Source organism: Ptychodera flava, chromosome 14, assembly GCF_041260155.1.
Source record: "Ptychodera flava strain L36383 chromosome 14, AS_Pfla_20210202, whole genome shotgun sequence".
NCBI lineage: Eukaryota > Metazoa > Hemichordata > Enteropneusta > Ptychoderidae > Ptychodera > Ptychodera flava.
The window spans coordinates 23,088,843-23,104,751 of record NC_091941.1 but is presented as its reverse complement, the minus strand read 5'-3'; the positions used below and the strand labels follow the sequence as shown (position 1 = coordinate 23,104,751).

The window sequence follows — 15,909 nt, the reverse complement described above, 5'->3', positions numbered from 1 at the left end:
CCATTGCAATCCAATGATTCTAGTTATTGGGTCATCGCACGTCACGGCCTAGCTTCAATACGTTGTACTTTGAGCAAGATTTGCAAGCAATAAAACTACTAATATAAGCGAAGAAATGAAAATATCAAGCATTGATATATTTTCGTTTGGAATAAAACATATTACACCTTTCAACAGCATCAGCTGTATGCGCTGTAAGCTGTCTTGTGTCAAAGGTCACCGCCATGGCACAAATAAGGTTAACGCTGCAGCACACGGATCAGGCGGTCTCTAGCTGATGCATGAGTAACAAGCAAGACTGTGAGGCTATCAACACCTGTGACGAAGAGGAGCACCCTAAAAATATCTTCATCCAAAACCAATCTACTACAAACAGTGAATTGTCACTTTATTGAAATAACATAGCTGTACAAGCTAATGGGTTCAGCCCTGGTTTGATATTAATATATATTGATCCTAGTTATGCTTGATTTATCAGAAATTTCAAACAAGGACAAACCTTTTCAGTTTCCTTTCGTAGTCTCTCCAGGTCTTCCTCCTGTTGTTTCTTCAAGGTTTCCTTATCTCGGTCTTGTTTCATGGCCAGCTGTCATAATTATAAATTGTAAAATGTATACATTAAATAATTACTTTTAGTTTTACTTGCTGGGAAGAGATAAGGACACCAAGGTAGTTTTCACATGTTACATTTGTCAGATGTGTACATTACAGTAGTGTGTCACATTGTATTGGACGGCGCAATAACCTGAGATATGTACACAGAAGTCACGTTCCGCATCTGACAATCTGAAATGTCACATATATTGGGCAAATGTTTGTATTTTCACGATAACACACCCTGAACTTTTATTTGCATAATGTGCATCTTGACACACAAAACGTCTGGCAACACAGGCCATTTAGCTTGTCAATAGCATGCCATTCATACTGTTATCGTCCACAGATACCATTCTTGCACTGAAAACACTACCCATTGCAGCATGTGGCTCTTCCTCTTGTTATGTGGCAAAGAACACAAAGTAAATGCCATTAACTTACTCTTTTTCTCTCTTCAACAAATTTCTTGGTATTTTTACTCTGAACTTCACGAACTCTCCTGAGTGTGGCAAAGAAAACAAAACTGGTCAAGATGTTGACCTTGGGGTACAGCAGCCATCACTAACATTGTCATCACACGACAAGGAGAAGTGCACTTTCACAGTACAACATGAAAATGTGAAGTTCTTGTGTGTATAGTTTGAAAGGAGTCCGTAAACAAGTGTTAAATAATCATTACTCATCAAGTATTTTGCCAGGGTGGAAAAACATGAGCAATAATATGGTAACTCTGGTTACATTTCTGCTACAGAATAATTTTACAATTTTTTTATACCTTGGGAACCCCTGTCAAATGACTTATAAACCATAGTGAATTTGAAAAGCTTTCTACAACCCTGAGCTAAAACACTCATAACTCCTGATGACAACAAATTTCAAACCACTGTGGAGGTAAAGGAACACAGTTTATGACTCACCTGTCTTTCTCTGCTTTATTTTTACAGGATTTATCTTGATTCACTTGTTTGACACTTTCCATGGACTGCTTTGCTTGAGAAGATTTTGTCTCTTTGGTTTCCCTGTCAACAAAGAACATGTACTTGATGTAGTCTTTTTCACGAGTAATTACAAATCCATTTTGCTCCTAAAATGTGAACCATACATATTTAGGCAAACAAAATGACTGGTAGGATGTTGAAAAAAGTTGCTGTGAGAGAGGCAGGATCTGTTCTTGGAGAAGGATGAGGGATGATGTTAACCTAATTTGATCCGTAAACAAAAAAAATGGCCACTTCTTTAGGTCTTGTTGATAAACAAGACAGCCGACTCATTAAAAATCTATGAGAAATACATGTTTGAAACTGAGACTGAGAAACATGCATAATTACTGCAATCATACAGTGACTAAGTATTTTACATACAATTGTTTAACCTGCACAGATAAAAACTGGACGATGGGTCAAATCTGACAGGGACAAGGTACAAGCAGCACCCTCAGAGGACACGTCGTCTAATCTCAGCAGATAATTGCTTTCAAAGGATAAGAAAAAGAAAAATGTAGCTGGTTCAGGACTCAAAGTTTAAAGGACAACTTGACAAAGAGAACAACATTGGCCTTCTCACTGGTATGCAGTCTATTTCCTCTCAAGTATCAGACATACTGTTAAAATTACGATCTTTGAATTGAGAAAGTTTTGAGTGATGGTGCTGGTGCTCTATCATCCATTGAATGCTAGGTTTCTCACTGGCACGGATCTCTGACTGACATTTCAGGGTAGCAAGGAGATTTCTTTGAAGAATCACCAACAAACCTTTCATGGAGTACTTCAAGTTGTTTCTGTTGTTCTTCATGATGTTGGACCATCAGTTTCTTCAAGAGGTCGCACTGCTGGTAAGTATGTTGTTCTTTGAGCTCGCTGATTTCGCCGGCCTGCTTGGCGATCATATCAGACCATTCCCTGGTCTGGTCTGACACTACTTCCTTCACCTGGTGATCAACAATGGTGAGATCAACATTGGATGCAGAGAATGCATGAAGTCTGTGGACAGCACTCAAGGAACTTGGGGGGATGGAGGTGGGGGGGAGGGGAGTTACACAGGAAACTCTGTGATGTAGGGATCCATGCAGGAGTGCTCCTCGACTGGTCATTGATAACGTTTGAGTGCAAAAAAAAAAGAATTGAAGCATGTCCTTGACAAACAAAGTTTCTGTGCTGACAGCCATTTTTTTGTTATGAGAAGCTGAGCAAAGCCAAGCTGTGTAGAGCTGACTGCAGCTTGTGAAGGCCGGTGCACAACCAAAGCAGAACAAAAAGCCAACTTAACTTTAGAAATTCCCATGATTAACACTCCTTTAACATGTGAATGTGATTAAAAGCCTAATTCTTCTTAGATAAACACCCCCTACTATGTGACTAAGACTTTAGCAAAAGAGTTGATATGGATGACAGATGGAGCCAGTAAGAAAAATTTATAGAAGTAAAATTTCTTGTTTTTACCTTTCCTTTGTGATCGAGAACCAGTGACTTGACTCGGTTCTCAGTTTCCATTTTCAAGTCAGAACAATTGCTCTCACTGGAAAAAGATTGAAGCACAAGAAGAAACACATAAAACAAAAAAAAAATGTGTCAGTTGTGAATTCCCACTATCCATGTATTCCACTATCCACATATTAAATGGGATTAAACCTGAAACTGACTGATGATTCCCATGTTGGAGTTTTATTTTGAGTTTGACACGGTCAGAACAATCGTCACTAATTCTATGTTTCGAATAAGAATAAGATGGTCAATCACATTTGGACTGCTTTTTGCTGGTTCATCAGTGGGTCAAAGACGTTTGGATTTGTTTTCTGTTGTTTTTCCTTGAAGTTCATGGTGCTTGACAGAAGAAATGAAACTGCTTGAAATCATAACCTAATGAGATCATGAGTCCGATGTGTTTTTCATTATATGACCTGAAAAACTGACTTTTAATGAAATATTGACCAAATTTTCAAAATCCTAATATTAAGAACAAAAAAAAATACCAAATTTGGTACCTACCCCTTCTTTTTAATAGCTTTTTCTAAATTTTTCTCTTGAGTAAGTTTGTCTTTGTCGTGTCTGGACACCATCTTGTCCACCACAACGCAATGGTTTTTTTGCATGGATTCCTTTTCCTGTTTGAAACAGACAGACATGAGCTGTGATGTGCGCCAAACTCTAACCTTCCCTTTTTTAACATTTGTCATGGCAGCCATATTGGAAGAGGTTATGGTTCCGTTCCACAATGCTCTATGATAGTCTGTTTCCTTGGCAACACAGAACAACTCACTTTACAAGGTGATGAATTTTGATGTTCTTATGCGAATCAAATAATTGACAACTATACTGTAATATGAAATTAAAGTAACTTCATGTTGGGAAGAGTATACAATTAAAGTAAAACTTCATGTCGAGAAGAGCAAATCTTTAACAAACAGTTTAAGGAGAGCAATATACACGAAGCAAACAATGCGATGGGCAACAAGTTACTTTTTTCTTCCATTCACAGCTAATTTTGCAGACCTGGGGTGCAACAAAATAAAACGGCAACAGTGAATGAACAAAATATGCAACAGTAAAGACGAACAATGCCCTTGCATGTTGTTTTACTTTGACTAGCAAAAACCCAGGCAAATACAGCAAAAATATTGAAATAAAACAATAGTTGCTATGAAACATTATCATTTTCAGGTATGACGTGGTGGTCACATACATAACCAGTTACATATTCCGCCAAAATAAATATTTGTATAAAGCTGCTCAAATGACTGAAAGTAATCTTTTTTTACAATCAATGGTACAGTGAGATAAGTGATTGAAGAGATGATGAAACTCTTGTGTATCAAATTATTAAAATAATCTATGGCATGGTATACTGCTACCTTATTTGTGTATGTGGTTGTCAACACACAATTTTCTCACTGTTATAGAAACACAACCAACATGATACAGCGTAAAATTTCATCATGTTCAGTTTGTAGATACTGTTACAACATGGGTCAAATACTAAATCATGGAAGAATTGGTGTATGTGTTCAGTGAGCTATACAGGGGTCTAGTTGGCCAATCACAGCAGTTGATATAAATTTTGTTTGTACACGGTGATCAAATGTGATGACATCACAGTCTTTTCCTTATGAAGAGAGAATAGACTATAAAGTCAAAATAAGGATACATGTAGAGCGCCCTCACCTTTGAGTGCTTCTTCTTGATCGACTCAATCTCCTTTTGTTGTTTCTTGAGCAATTTGAGGTATGCCTTATCAATACTGAAGGATGCAATATCTGCTGCTTCTGGAATGCTTAATTCTGAAAATCAAATCAACGTGGACACAAACGCTGGTTCAAAGTGAAAATATCAATGCATACATCTTGAAATTATCTGAATTGCTACTGGATACTATACATAAAATATGTAAGTTCTGCTTATGCACATGCTATGATTAAATTTTGCTTTCACTGGCAGCATTGTTTACACGACAAAGGTACCTGATTTGCTGTCAAAGATGTCATGTAGTCTCTAGTTCTAGGATATTTATCATGAATGGATTTGAGAACACAGTCAAGCTTGCCAATCTGTCTGTACCAGTCCTTCTTTCACTGAGTTCATGTGAACCAATATAAAACTATGAGAATGGTGTATGACCTGGCATGGTAAAGTCAACTAAACTATGAGAATGGTGTATGACCTGGCATGGTAAAGTCAACTAAACTATGAGAATGGTGTATGACCTGGCATGTTAAAGTCAACTAAACTATCAGAATGGTGTATGACCTGGCATGGTAAAGTCAACTAAACTATCAGAATGGTGTATGACCTGGCATGGTAAAGTCAACTAAACTATCAGAATGGTGTATGACCTGGCATGGTAAAGTCAACTAAACTATCAGAATGGTGTATGACCTGGCATGTAAAGTCAACTAAACTATGAGAATGGTGTATGACCTGGCATGGTAAAGTCAACTAAACTATGAGAATGGTGTATGACCTGGCATGGTAAAGTCAACTAAACTATGAGAATGGTGTATGACCTGGCATGGTAAAGTCAACTAAACTATGAGAATGGTGTATGACCTGGCATGGTAAAGTCAACTAAACTATCAGAATGGTGTATGACCTGGCATGGTAAAGTCAACTAAACTATCAGAATGGTGTATGACCTGGCATGGTAAAGTCAACTAAACTATCAGAATGGTGTATGACCTGGCATGGTAAAGTCAACTAAACTATGAGAATGGTGTATGACCTGGCATGGTAAAGTCAACTAAACTATCAGAATGGTGTATGACCTGGCATGGTAAAGTCAACTAAACTATGAGAATGGTGTATGACCTGGCATGGTAAAGTCAACTAAACTATCAGAATGGTGTATGACCTGGCATGGTAAAGTCAACTAAACTATCAGAATGGTGTATGACCTGGCATGGTAAAGTCAACTAAACTATGAGAATGGTGTATGACCTGGCATGGTAAAGTCAACTAAACTATCAGAATGGTGTATGACCTGGCATGGTAAAGTCAACTAAACTATGAGAATGGTGTATGACCTGGCATGGTAAAGTCAACTAAACTATGAGAATGGTGTATGACCTGGCATGGTAAAGTCAACTAAACTATCAGAATGGTGTATGACCTGGCATGGTAAAGTCAACTAAACTATCAGAATGGTGTATGACCTGGCATGGTAAAGTCAACTAAACTATGAGAATGGTGTATGACCTGGCATGGTAAAGTCAACTAAACTATGAGAATGGTGTATGACCTGGCATGGTAAAGTCAACTAAACTATCAGAATGGTGTATGACCTGGCATGGTAAAGTCAACTAAACTATCAGAATGGTGTATGACCTGGCATGGTAAAGTCAACTATAAACTATCAGAATGGTGTATGACCTGGCATGGTAAAGTCAACTAAACTATCAGAATGGTGTATGACCTGGCATGGTAAAGTCAACTTAACTATCAGAATGGTGTATGACCTGGCATGGTAAAGTCAACTTAACTATCAGAATGGTGTATGACCTGGCATGTTAAAGTCAACTTAACTATCAGAATTGTGTATGACCTGGCATGTTAAAGTCAACTAAACTATCAGAATGGTGTATGACCTGGCATGGTAAAGTCAACTTACTACCCTTGTCATTGGTTGCGGACGGTTTTCCATCTAGCACTAATTTCTTGTTTTTGTCTCCAGTTGGTGTGGTTGGTCCCTGTTTCTTTTTTCCATCTGGAACGTCGACAATGTCATTCTACAAAGGACAATTGTGAGACAATGTCAGGCATCGGTTGACAGAATCGAGACAATAGAAGAGTTTTCCTTACTACTTTTTTGAAGTGGTTGAATTATTTGACACACAATTAACATATTTTTTCCACTGATCAAAATTGCCAAAACGTATATTTTGTGAAAAACAGGTACACAGCACACACACTTTGCTGATCATGTTTGATGCAAACACTGATATAAGCTGATTTTTACAAACATTTCTGTCAGTCTGATGAGAAAACTGGCTGGAACAGAAAGTGCCAGGATATTGTGAAAGTTTCTCACATGGAGCCTAAAGGCTTATCACAGGTTGCTTATTTTTGGATGGCAATTTGCAAAAATTTTCGCAACATTTCGCAAAAGAAAATCTCATAATTCACAAAGACTTGACAGCAATCTGAAGCACTGTGATGCTACTACTACAGGAAACCTAAAACTGACCTCTTCAATGCCCATACTCTTCAAGGCTTCAGCCCTCTTCTCAGCCTGGGAAAGATATTGCATCGGTGCTGATAATGCATCCACCAAATCTGTACAGGAAAATCAAATTTGGCGCTGTCAGGGTGTGCATACTAGATGGTGAGCATGAAATGGTACGCTGTACACTTTATGTACATAAAATGTATGTTAAATAAAAAATTTAATTCGACATGTACTCATCCTGATATCTGGTGTTTCAAATTTATAAGTTGTTTTGGAACTGTCAACTAAACCGTCCAGCTTGTTATCTCCGCTGTTTCAAACAAAGGAATGAAAGCACAACAAGTAAAAAGTACTCATATGTTGTGATATTCTCAAACATTCAATTATAACTTTTTGAAAATATCACAATATATCAAACTTCGCGGTTTCTAAGAATTATACTGTCTGGTGATCAATAATGTATAGGCTTATAGAGTATAATTTTCCAGATCTTGCTATATTCTTGAAGAACACAGCTTTGTGCTGACCCTCTAGTACCCTTCTTACTGTTAAACAGTTTGTTTATTGTACAACTTGGATACTTTGTTGTCCTTTTGAAAGTGTTCAGTTTCGTACTTTGTCCAAGTTTTGGAATTTATACCATACTCTCTGCTACTGTGAGTTGAGTATAATAAAGATTAATTGATCGATTGATTGAGAATAACATTTATATGAGATGTTTCATAACCCAATGTACCACTCTGTACAGAAAATTCAAAAATGGATTCCGATGATTTTTTACTACAAACACATGTTGTATACTTTCATTACCAACCACAACACTCTGCAATTACTATTGACTCCACTCACCTCCTAGCCCGTCAGGCACGTATGTCTTGATTTCAATAAAACAGAAAACGGTTGGCAGTGACAGGGGAAAGTTACCCTCTGTACGTAACGAAACGTGACGGTAGCCTGTAGAATTAAAAAAACACACAAACAGTGAACATTTTTAATCTAAATGGTATTAGTGGTAACATTCATGGGTTAAACCAATCCTTCTCCAATATTGTGATTCGGTTGATCACATGTTGATGCCTACCAGTATATTGCTCCACTCTAGTCCTGTTTTCTGTGAAATATCAGTGTTGATATTTTATAACTTTGTGCAAATTAATGTTCTTGGACCATATCAAAATTTGTAACTTGCAAAGTTAACAAACAAAGTAGATGCTACTTTTTCACATGAGATGTTGCCAACATCAATATTTGAAAGAATTTGAAGAAAAGAGATACTTTACATGGTTAACTACTGTGATGGTGTATAAATCTTTGATTGTTTAGCTCTGCTAGATTCCATGAAGTCGTTGCAGGTTTTAGTACAAGGTACAGCAAAGCACAGAGAGGCCACAAATCTCAGGCTTGGTCAACATGAACACATGTCCTAGCACACAAGCCACGGAGGATGAGCCATGGCAGTGATATCATATTGGTGTTACTTGCCAACATTGTGAAAGCAAAAAATGCCCAACAATCTCTGTGCTCATGATGTTTCAGAGACTGATATCAGAAAAGTGGTAACACCATATTGGAATCTAAATAACTCTTCCTATTTGAGTTCATTTTAGTCCCACTATCTTTACTGAAGGATTCTAGTAAGATATTGAGAATTGTGTGTACAGTTACTGAAGTAGCAATGTCATCCAGTGGTTGAATGAAGCCTGTTTACATGGCTATTTCCATATTTATGAGGGTTGCGGGATAAAAGTAAGGCTCTCAAATTTCAGGTTTCTCCCACTGAATGTAAGGGACTGGTCAGTTTCTTCAGCCTGGGGGGGGGGGGGTGGATTCATGGGGGGGGGGGGGGGTCACCCTGTTTTTGACTTTGGTGATAGGGGGGGTCACCATGTTTTGAAATGCCCAATAGGGGGGGGTCAGTGTGTTTTTGAATTTTGACACAGGCTCATCATTGCCTAAAATGCTAGTGTCAGCCACAAAATTCATCATTCAGTTGTATTTTTCGGCACGCCCTTCGGGCACATAACTTTAATAATCAGTCATATTTTTCAGCACGCCAAACTTTAACATATCAAGCATACATACATCAGAGATATCTGTATGTTCAATATTTTTCAGCGTGCTCTTCAAGCTCATTACTTTAATATATCATACATCTTTCAGCATGCCCTTCAGGTGCATGACTTTAATATACAAGGCATATATATCAGAGATATCAGGATGTTTCATATTTTTTGGCGCGCCCTTCGGGCGCCATACTTTCAGAGATATCTTGATGTTTGCTAAGTGAAAGTTTACCATTATGAAATCTGCATTTCATATGAAAAGGATGACAAATTCCTGATACTTTTCTGTTCTCTCTGTGAGAATTCAGTATGAGAAAGCAACATGCACAAATATTTCACGATATATATTTGATACAGTGACTTATTTTAGAGATAGAAAAAGGACAAGATATCTTTCCTTGTCATTGATGCAATTATTTTCCTTTGTTTCATAGGTTTTCTGTAGAAAGATGCTTTTTTATGAACAAAATAACAGTTAAAAAAGGCAGTTTTTGTCATTATTAGCTGTGCTTTTATGGTTTCAATGTTACACAAGAAAAGGTCCTCTCAGACACTGTACACATCAGATTTGGCTAAAAAAGCTCTCTATGGCTCCTCAGTAGATTTAATTGGATGGTTGGCAAGTCTTAACACCCATCAAAGTTTTTGATTCACTGCTTTTTCCTCTTTGATATTAATGATTGACATCCATTTCTGTACAACAGTTCAGGACATCTGGTTAAGCAGAGAAAGTGTGAAATACATTCACAGCTCATTCAAAATACAGCTCATTCAAAATGTACTGTATTTAAACTTTAAGATTGACACTTTGAAATTCCTATTTTACAACTGACATGTCAACAATTTCACTAAAACATAGAATGACTATTTAAAATATAAATATATGTAAAATGTAAAATATATATATATATATATATATATATATATATATATATATATATATATATATATATAATATATATATATATATATATATATATATATATATAATTTATGTCCATCTTTTGTTTACATTTGTCGCGCCCGGTGGGGGGGGGGGGGGGGCCTGTTTTAGAAATTTGGAATAGGGGGGGTCCACCCTGTTTTGAAAATTTGGAATAGGGGGGGTCAGCCACTTTTTGACGTCGGCAAAAAATAATCCACCGGCCCCCCCCCCAGGCCGAAGAAACTGACCAGTCCCTAAGAATGTAAGATTCTGGCCATGGGTGCATGGTAAATTGGTTAAAATATATTACATACACTTTTGTGGATTAGAGGTGGATTTGAGATGGAAGATGTCACATGACCAAGGTACACCAATGGAATCTGCTGTTACTTACCACCCTGTAGACCATCTAGAGGTAGGATTCTTTGTCCAATCATCTTGCTGTTTTCATCATACACAGCAATACGTAAGACTGCAAGGTCTGGCAATACAACCTAACAGAGGAGAAAAAAACCAAGAAATTCTATAAAACAGCACTGATCATAATTGTAGGTTTGATATAAAATATAGCAACGCATCTGCAACATTTGGTGCTGCCGACAGAGATGTGTACTCATTTTGTCTTTGTACATGTCTGTATTATGCAGATTGTGGTCTGATCGTTTGACTTATACGTTAAAGTTTAATACGGAGCTTGGCGGTAAGAAAGTACTAATTGTGTCATTCTTGTTTGAGTACTTATGGAATTAATTCTTAAAGCTTTTGGAGAAATAGTTGTTTTCGCACATTAATGATGGTACTCTGATTTCATTAAGATCAGCACAATTAAATTAGCACTCTTTAATACAGTCTGTGGAAAGACAAGATCACTGACTATGTGTGTCTTTTCTATTTAAATAAAATCATTTAAAAAGAGTTATGAAATGGTATTTGACAATCCAATCATAATACATAAAAGATACAATGGTGTGAAAAGACTTATGAATGCATACAGTTTGCCTAACACATGGCTGAAATATATTTTTATCAGCAGACAAGTTTACTACACGAGCCTCCCTTTTATTAACCCTTTGAGCGCCAAAGTCAATTTTTGTCACCTTTATAAAATATATCCCAGTCAATTTTTTTCAGATTTTTGCCAAAATTTGGCTAAAAAATTGTAGCCTATGAAATGTGATGCTCATTTGGTCCAAAATTATCCAAAAATTACTAAACAATTCTTAAAATTTTGGTAAAATGTTGCACTAAATTTTTGGTGGGAAAAATTACAGCACTCAAAGGGTTAAAACAGCTATAATAGTGTGATCACCTTTCTGAAGACAAACGGTTCTTCATTGTATACAGGGTTGAGACCGTTGTTGGGCACAACTCTTGTTCTGTGTTCTTTCCGGATGGTGTCTGTCGGCAAACCGTACATGTCCACTTCTACGTAGGTACCTATCCTCTTGTCTGACAAGAACTGACCCGATATCACCTGTACACAAAAAAGTGTGAAACAAGGAGGAGAAAAGTCTTTATTGAAAGCTGTTGGAGGAAATGTGGAGATAAGAACTGTGTGGCAAACACAAAGTTACAGGAAGTTTTAATTAATGTCCAGATACTATGCATGAATCCATGTGTGTATAGAAGAGATAACCATGGTACATATGATGTATAAGCTTCAATACACACCTTCAAGAGAAGAGTTATTATTTTTCAACATACATTTTTTACTTAAATAACCAATTCAAAGTACGCTTTGAAGCAGACATCTGTTCAAATGAATTCATTTGGATTTAGACATCAAGGCTAATCTCCAACTCTGAGTTTTGAATTGCTACGCCAAATTTCCTGAATGTCACCACTTCTTTTTTAAATTTGCGACAATATACACTGTTTTCACGTAAGTCTTAGTGAAACAGTCACAGTCAGATCTTCAGTAGCTTCATCATCACCCGTGTTACTGAAGTAGAGTTATATCTTTGTGCTCACTCACTCTACATGTGGGTCATCTCCACCAGACAAGCAGGGGACTCACCTTCACAGAGCAAGTGGCTGCTATGACGCCATCTACTGGTGATTCAGAGAAAGGGTCAAAGGTACGGTCAGGTCTTCTCATGAAATCTGGTTTCAGCAAATACCTGTGCATGAAGATCAAAAGTTCTGACATTAAGTTTTCAGACAGAGAACAAAATGATAACACCTTAGAATTTAAAAACATTTCCTTTTTACAAAGTAGGAGAAGGGCTATTTGTGAACTGAATATTTAATCTGGATTTTTGTAAATCTCTGTGCTGCAATTTGTCAACTAAATTTTGGCAAAAGTTAACCAACATGAATTACTGAATGGAATTTTATATACATAGAGAAGAAACTTGGGAAAGACACCTAACTGTCTATGATTTATGTTATTAAATTCACCTTGTGTTTTTTAAGTTTGATGCTTTCTGCTGAAAAACAGATACTGAATTCAACAATAAATGACAAACTATTTCCTTACACATGATCTTTCCTATCCCAACAAAACCAATGGTAATGACAGGGATAAAACCAACTGTACAAAATATACATCAAAACAAGTTCAATATTCTGAGTATCATTCAAGGTAGATAAATAATCTACCAGGTCCAAGGAACACATAGAAAATGACAATAACAATGGCAAGTAGTTACAATGAGTATTGACGTTGATGTATCTACAAGAAATCCGGCTGTTCACTCCGAATTCTCATGGAATGATCAAACCCACCCTGCTCACAACAGCAGGGTTCTACCAAAACTTGTCAGTGGTAAGGTTACGACCAGAAACTTTGTCAGACTTACCCACAGGAGTAGTTGTACTCAAATTTGCCTTGATTCAGCTGCATTGCTAGATCTGGAGTCTGGAAATTCAGGGAAACCATCTGGCAACCAGCATTCCAGAAGATCTGTGGCATGTAGTTACTGGACTCTACGCGCGCACCCTTGGGATAGATTCGACTCATCTGGCGTTTGTTGTAACTGGCATGCAGTTAAGGAAAATTTGAAGATTTGAAGAACACTACTGTTGACGAACTTAACTGAGTGTCATACTCTTGCAAAATGTACATGCAAATAAAAATGACAATGTTGCTGGATTGTGGTCTAGAAGGAAATCACAAGACTGTGATTGCAAAGGATACTTCACAAATTCAATACACTGGGACTTAATGTAACCAAGACCCATCGATTCGTTGAATGAGGACATCTGGTAGTGCAGGCAACGCTCTGTTTTAGGGATTGGAAAAGGAAAAATGAAATTCCAGAAATTAAAACATGAACTCACAAGATATTATATTTTCATCAGAAGTGACTATTAAAGTCTGGTTCTAAGACAGTCACCCCCCTGGACATTTACCCACAAGACACTTGTCCTAACTCTAACCCTGACCCTTGCCCCTCTCTTAGTTAGTGGGGAATCTCTGTGGGGTACATGTCCAAGAGGCAACTGTCCCTATACCTATACATTTCAGGAGAACTACAACGGACCCTCAAATGATTTATGGAAATACCAATTGATGCCGTGAAAAGATGGATGGGGGAAACCTGCTCTACACTACCTTGTGATGTCTAGGAGAACACATGGAGGCTGCGATTGTGTTGGCAAGGGGAGAAACCGGAAGAAGAATGCTCATTCCGATGAAACATTCAGGAGAATTGGTTTCATTTGACATAAGTGGCAAAGGCTGCACAGTGGATATCTGGGCTGCACAGTCACAGCTGGGAGAGCTTCTTTGGGTTGTTAATTGAGTTGAAAGATTTGTTTGTCTCTCAGGGGTTCAAGTTGACTTGAAGGAAAAGGCATATTTTCTCTTCTATTTCCTGTCTTTGATTTACACTTTGGAGAATGGCTCTACAATGTTGTGCATAGTCCGGATTTGCTGTCTTGAGAAATTTGAATGGAAGATCTAACAATTCTGTTTTCTTTTAAGCTCAAATTTCTTCGAATAGTGAGATTTCAACTGTCTGCCTGTGCTCAACAAGGGCAATTGGCCTACAAAAAGTTTGATTTCAAATTTTGTGAAATATGAAAATTTGTAATAATATCTGCTTTCATTTTGTTCCTGATGAATGAACACGGACCAGTTTCCAGTAATAAATACATGAACACTTATGTTCTGACAACCCCTGTTGTGAAAATAGAGTACCGGTAATTGACTCTGTGAATGTATTTTTAACAAACTTTATACAGTCTGAAATGATCAGGCCTTTCAAAATTCTTCTGAAATAAACAATTTCTATGCTCATGTAGTAATTGGAAAGCTAAGAGGGGTCAGTGTCATGTTATATGGTTCCTTTGCGTAAACTGCACATTATTCACACACTGTAGGTTTCTATGTCATAGCTCCATTCACAAGAGAGTTAGTTCCCTTGACTCTATGTAGATGATGCCAAGCCACCTCTGAAAACAAAATCTTTGAGATGTATGAAAATGAACTAAATCACTGACTGGCTTTATAAAAATGTATGCAAAAATCATCTACTATAAAGATATGTTACCTTAACATCAGAAATGCAAATGAACTTAAAAATGATTGCATAACAACAACTACATGTATTAAAAATATGAATTTCCTTAACTTACAAATGTTTGAGCCCCTACGAATAAACAAAAGGCATTTGACTTTTTTGATGCGGCACAACTGCTGGCTGCAAGCTAAAAAGTGAGGCAGAACTGTACGGAAACCCTTAGTGTTATTGTGTAAGTATATTCAGCGGAGGAAATGAAAGTAAAAAGCAATGAACAAACACACAGAGACACACTGGTTGGCGCCATGAACAGTGCACAATTGGAAGTGGGAAAGCAATATGACTTGGTGCCTAACATAGTAAGAAACAATTAGGTCATTGAAATCATACTTAAGAGTGTGGAGAAAACCTTACGGCCAATCACCACTGGTACATGGATTTTTTTTGTTTCCCTTTAGGTTTTTCTTTATCGTTTTGCGAATTAAGACAGAATCTATCCTTGTTCACTGAGTGCAAGAAGCAGCCACACTGGTCCTTCATCTGGAGGGATTTTTTTCATTTTATTTCAATCACGCTTTTGGAGACTGGTAAGAGGAGAGAAAGTTGACTCAGACAGGGTACACAGGAGAAAGGACTCTCGTTAAAATGAATGTTTTGCTAGTTTTAACGTAACTCAGATATTGAAATCTGAATACCAGGAAAGAGGGCAAAGAAAGGAAACCCTGTACGCATGATTGTGATAAAATGACACCCCTCCAGATTGAGGTTAGCAAATGCTGGTCAAAAAGAAAAATAACACATACAAAAAAAAAAGAGTAAAAAATACAACCATCTTGTGGCAACTTTTCAAAAAAAAAATCACAGAACACAACAGCAGTTGATATTTTTTTGTATTGCACTCATGAGAACAGGGATAAGAATGGCTTAACTCAACAAAACTCTACCTTCGGCCACGTCAAACCCCGGGAACTTGACGGGATGTAAATAGTTGACTAATGTGGATAGGAAAGGGTGAATGTTGGTGGTGCCACCAGTGTATTGGTAGTGAGCTTGTGCTACTGCAACGTCAGTGTCTTCGCCCCCAGTCTCCTCCTGGAAACAACAAAACAGATTTGAGTGACATCACACCCTACTTCTACTTGCCTACAAGCCAGCCACTACATACTACTAGTCTCTTTTTTTTTTGCTATTAGTTTGTTAGTCT

The 15,909-nt window shown here is 37.3% G+C and overlaps 1 protein-coding gene across 12 annotated transcripts in view; it reads right to left on the bottom strand.

Moving 5' to 3' along the window:
* The window catches only part of LOC139149803 (1-phosphatidylinositol 4,5-bisphosphate phosphodiesterase beta-4-like), a 127,445-nt gene that overhangs the window by 3,876 nt on the left and 107,660 nt on the right, over window positions 1–15,909 (bottom strand). For 4 of the 12 annotated variants that reach the window (XM_070721785.1, XM_070721789.1, XM_070721793.1 and 1 more), the window contains 16 exons: window positions 15,650–15,797; window positions 13,379–13,463; window positions 13,041–13,217; window positions 12,257–12,359; window positions 11,549–11,713; window positions 10,634–10,733; window positions 8,101–8,205; window positions 7,270–7,358; window positions 6,694–6,811; window positions 4,755–4,870; window positions 3,582–3,697; window positions 3,036–3,111; window positions 2,349–2,524; window positions 1,515–1,616; window positions 1,039–1,096; window positions 500–586 (listed from right to left, as the gene is read on the bottom strand). In XM_070721785.1, coding sequence (XP_070577886.1) covers window positions 500–586; window positions 1,039–1,096; window positions 1,515–1,616; window positions 2,349–2,524; window positions 3,036–3,111; window positions 3,582–3,697; window positions 4,755–4,870; window positions 6,694–6,811; window positions 7,270–7,358; window positions 8,101–8,205; window positions 10,634–10,733; window positions 11,549–11,713; window positions 12,257–12,359; window positions 13,041–13,217; window positions 13,379–13,463; window positions 15,650–15,797 — 1,821 coding nt within the window. The remainder of the gene's footprint in view (window positions 1–499; window positions 587–1,038; window positions 1,097–1,514; window positions 1,617–2,348; window positions 2,525–3,035; window positions 3,112–3,581; window positions 3,698–4,754; window positions 4,871–6,693; window positions 6,812–7,269; window positions 7,359–8,100; window positions 8,206–10,633; window positions 10,734–11,548; window positions 11,714–12,256; window positions 12,360–13,040; window positions 13,218–13,378; window positions 13,464–15,649; window positions 15,798–15,909) is intronic. The other 8 variants (XM_070721787.1, XM_070721791.1, XM_070721796.1 and 5 more) reach the window with 3 other exon arrangements.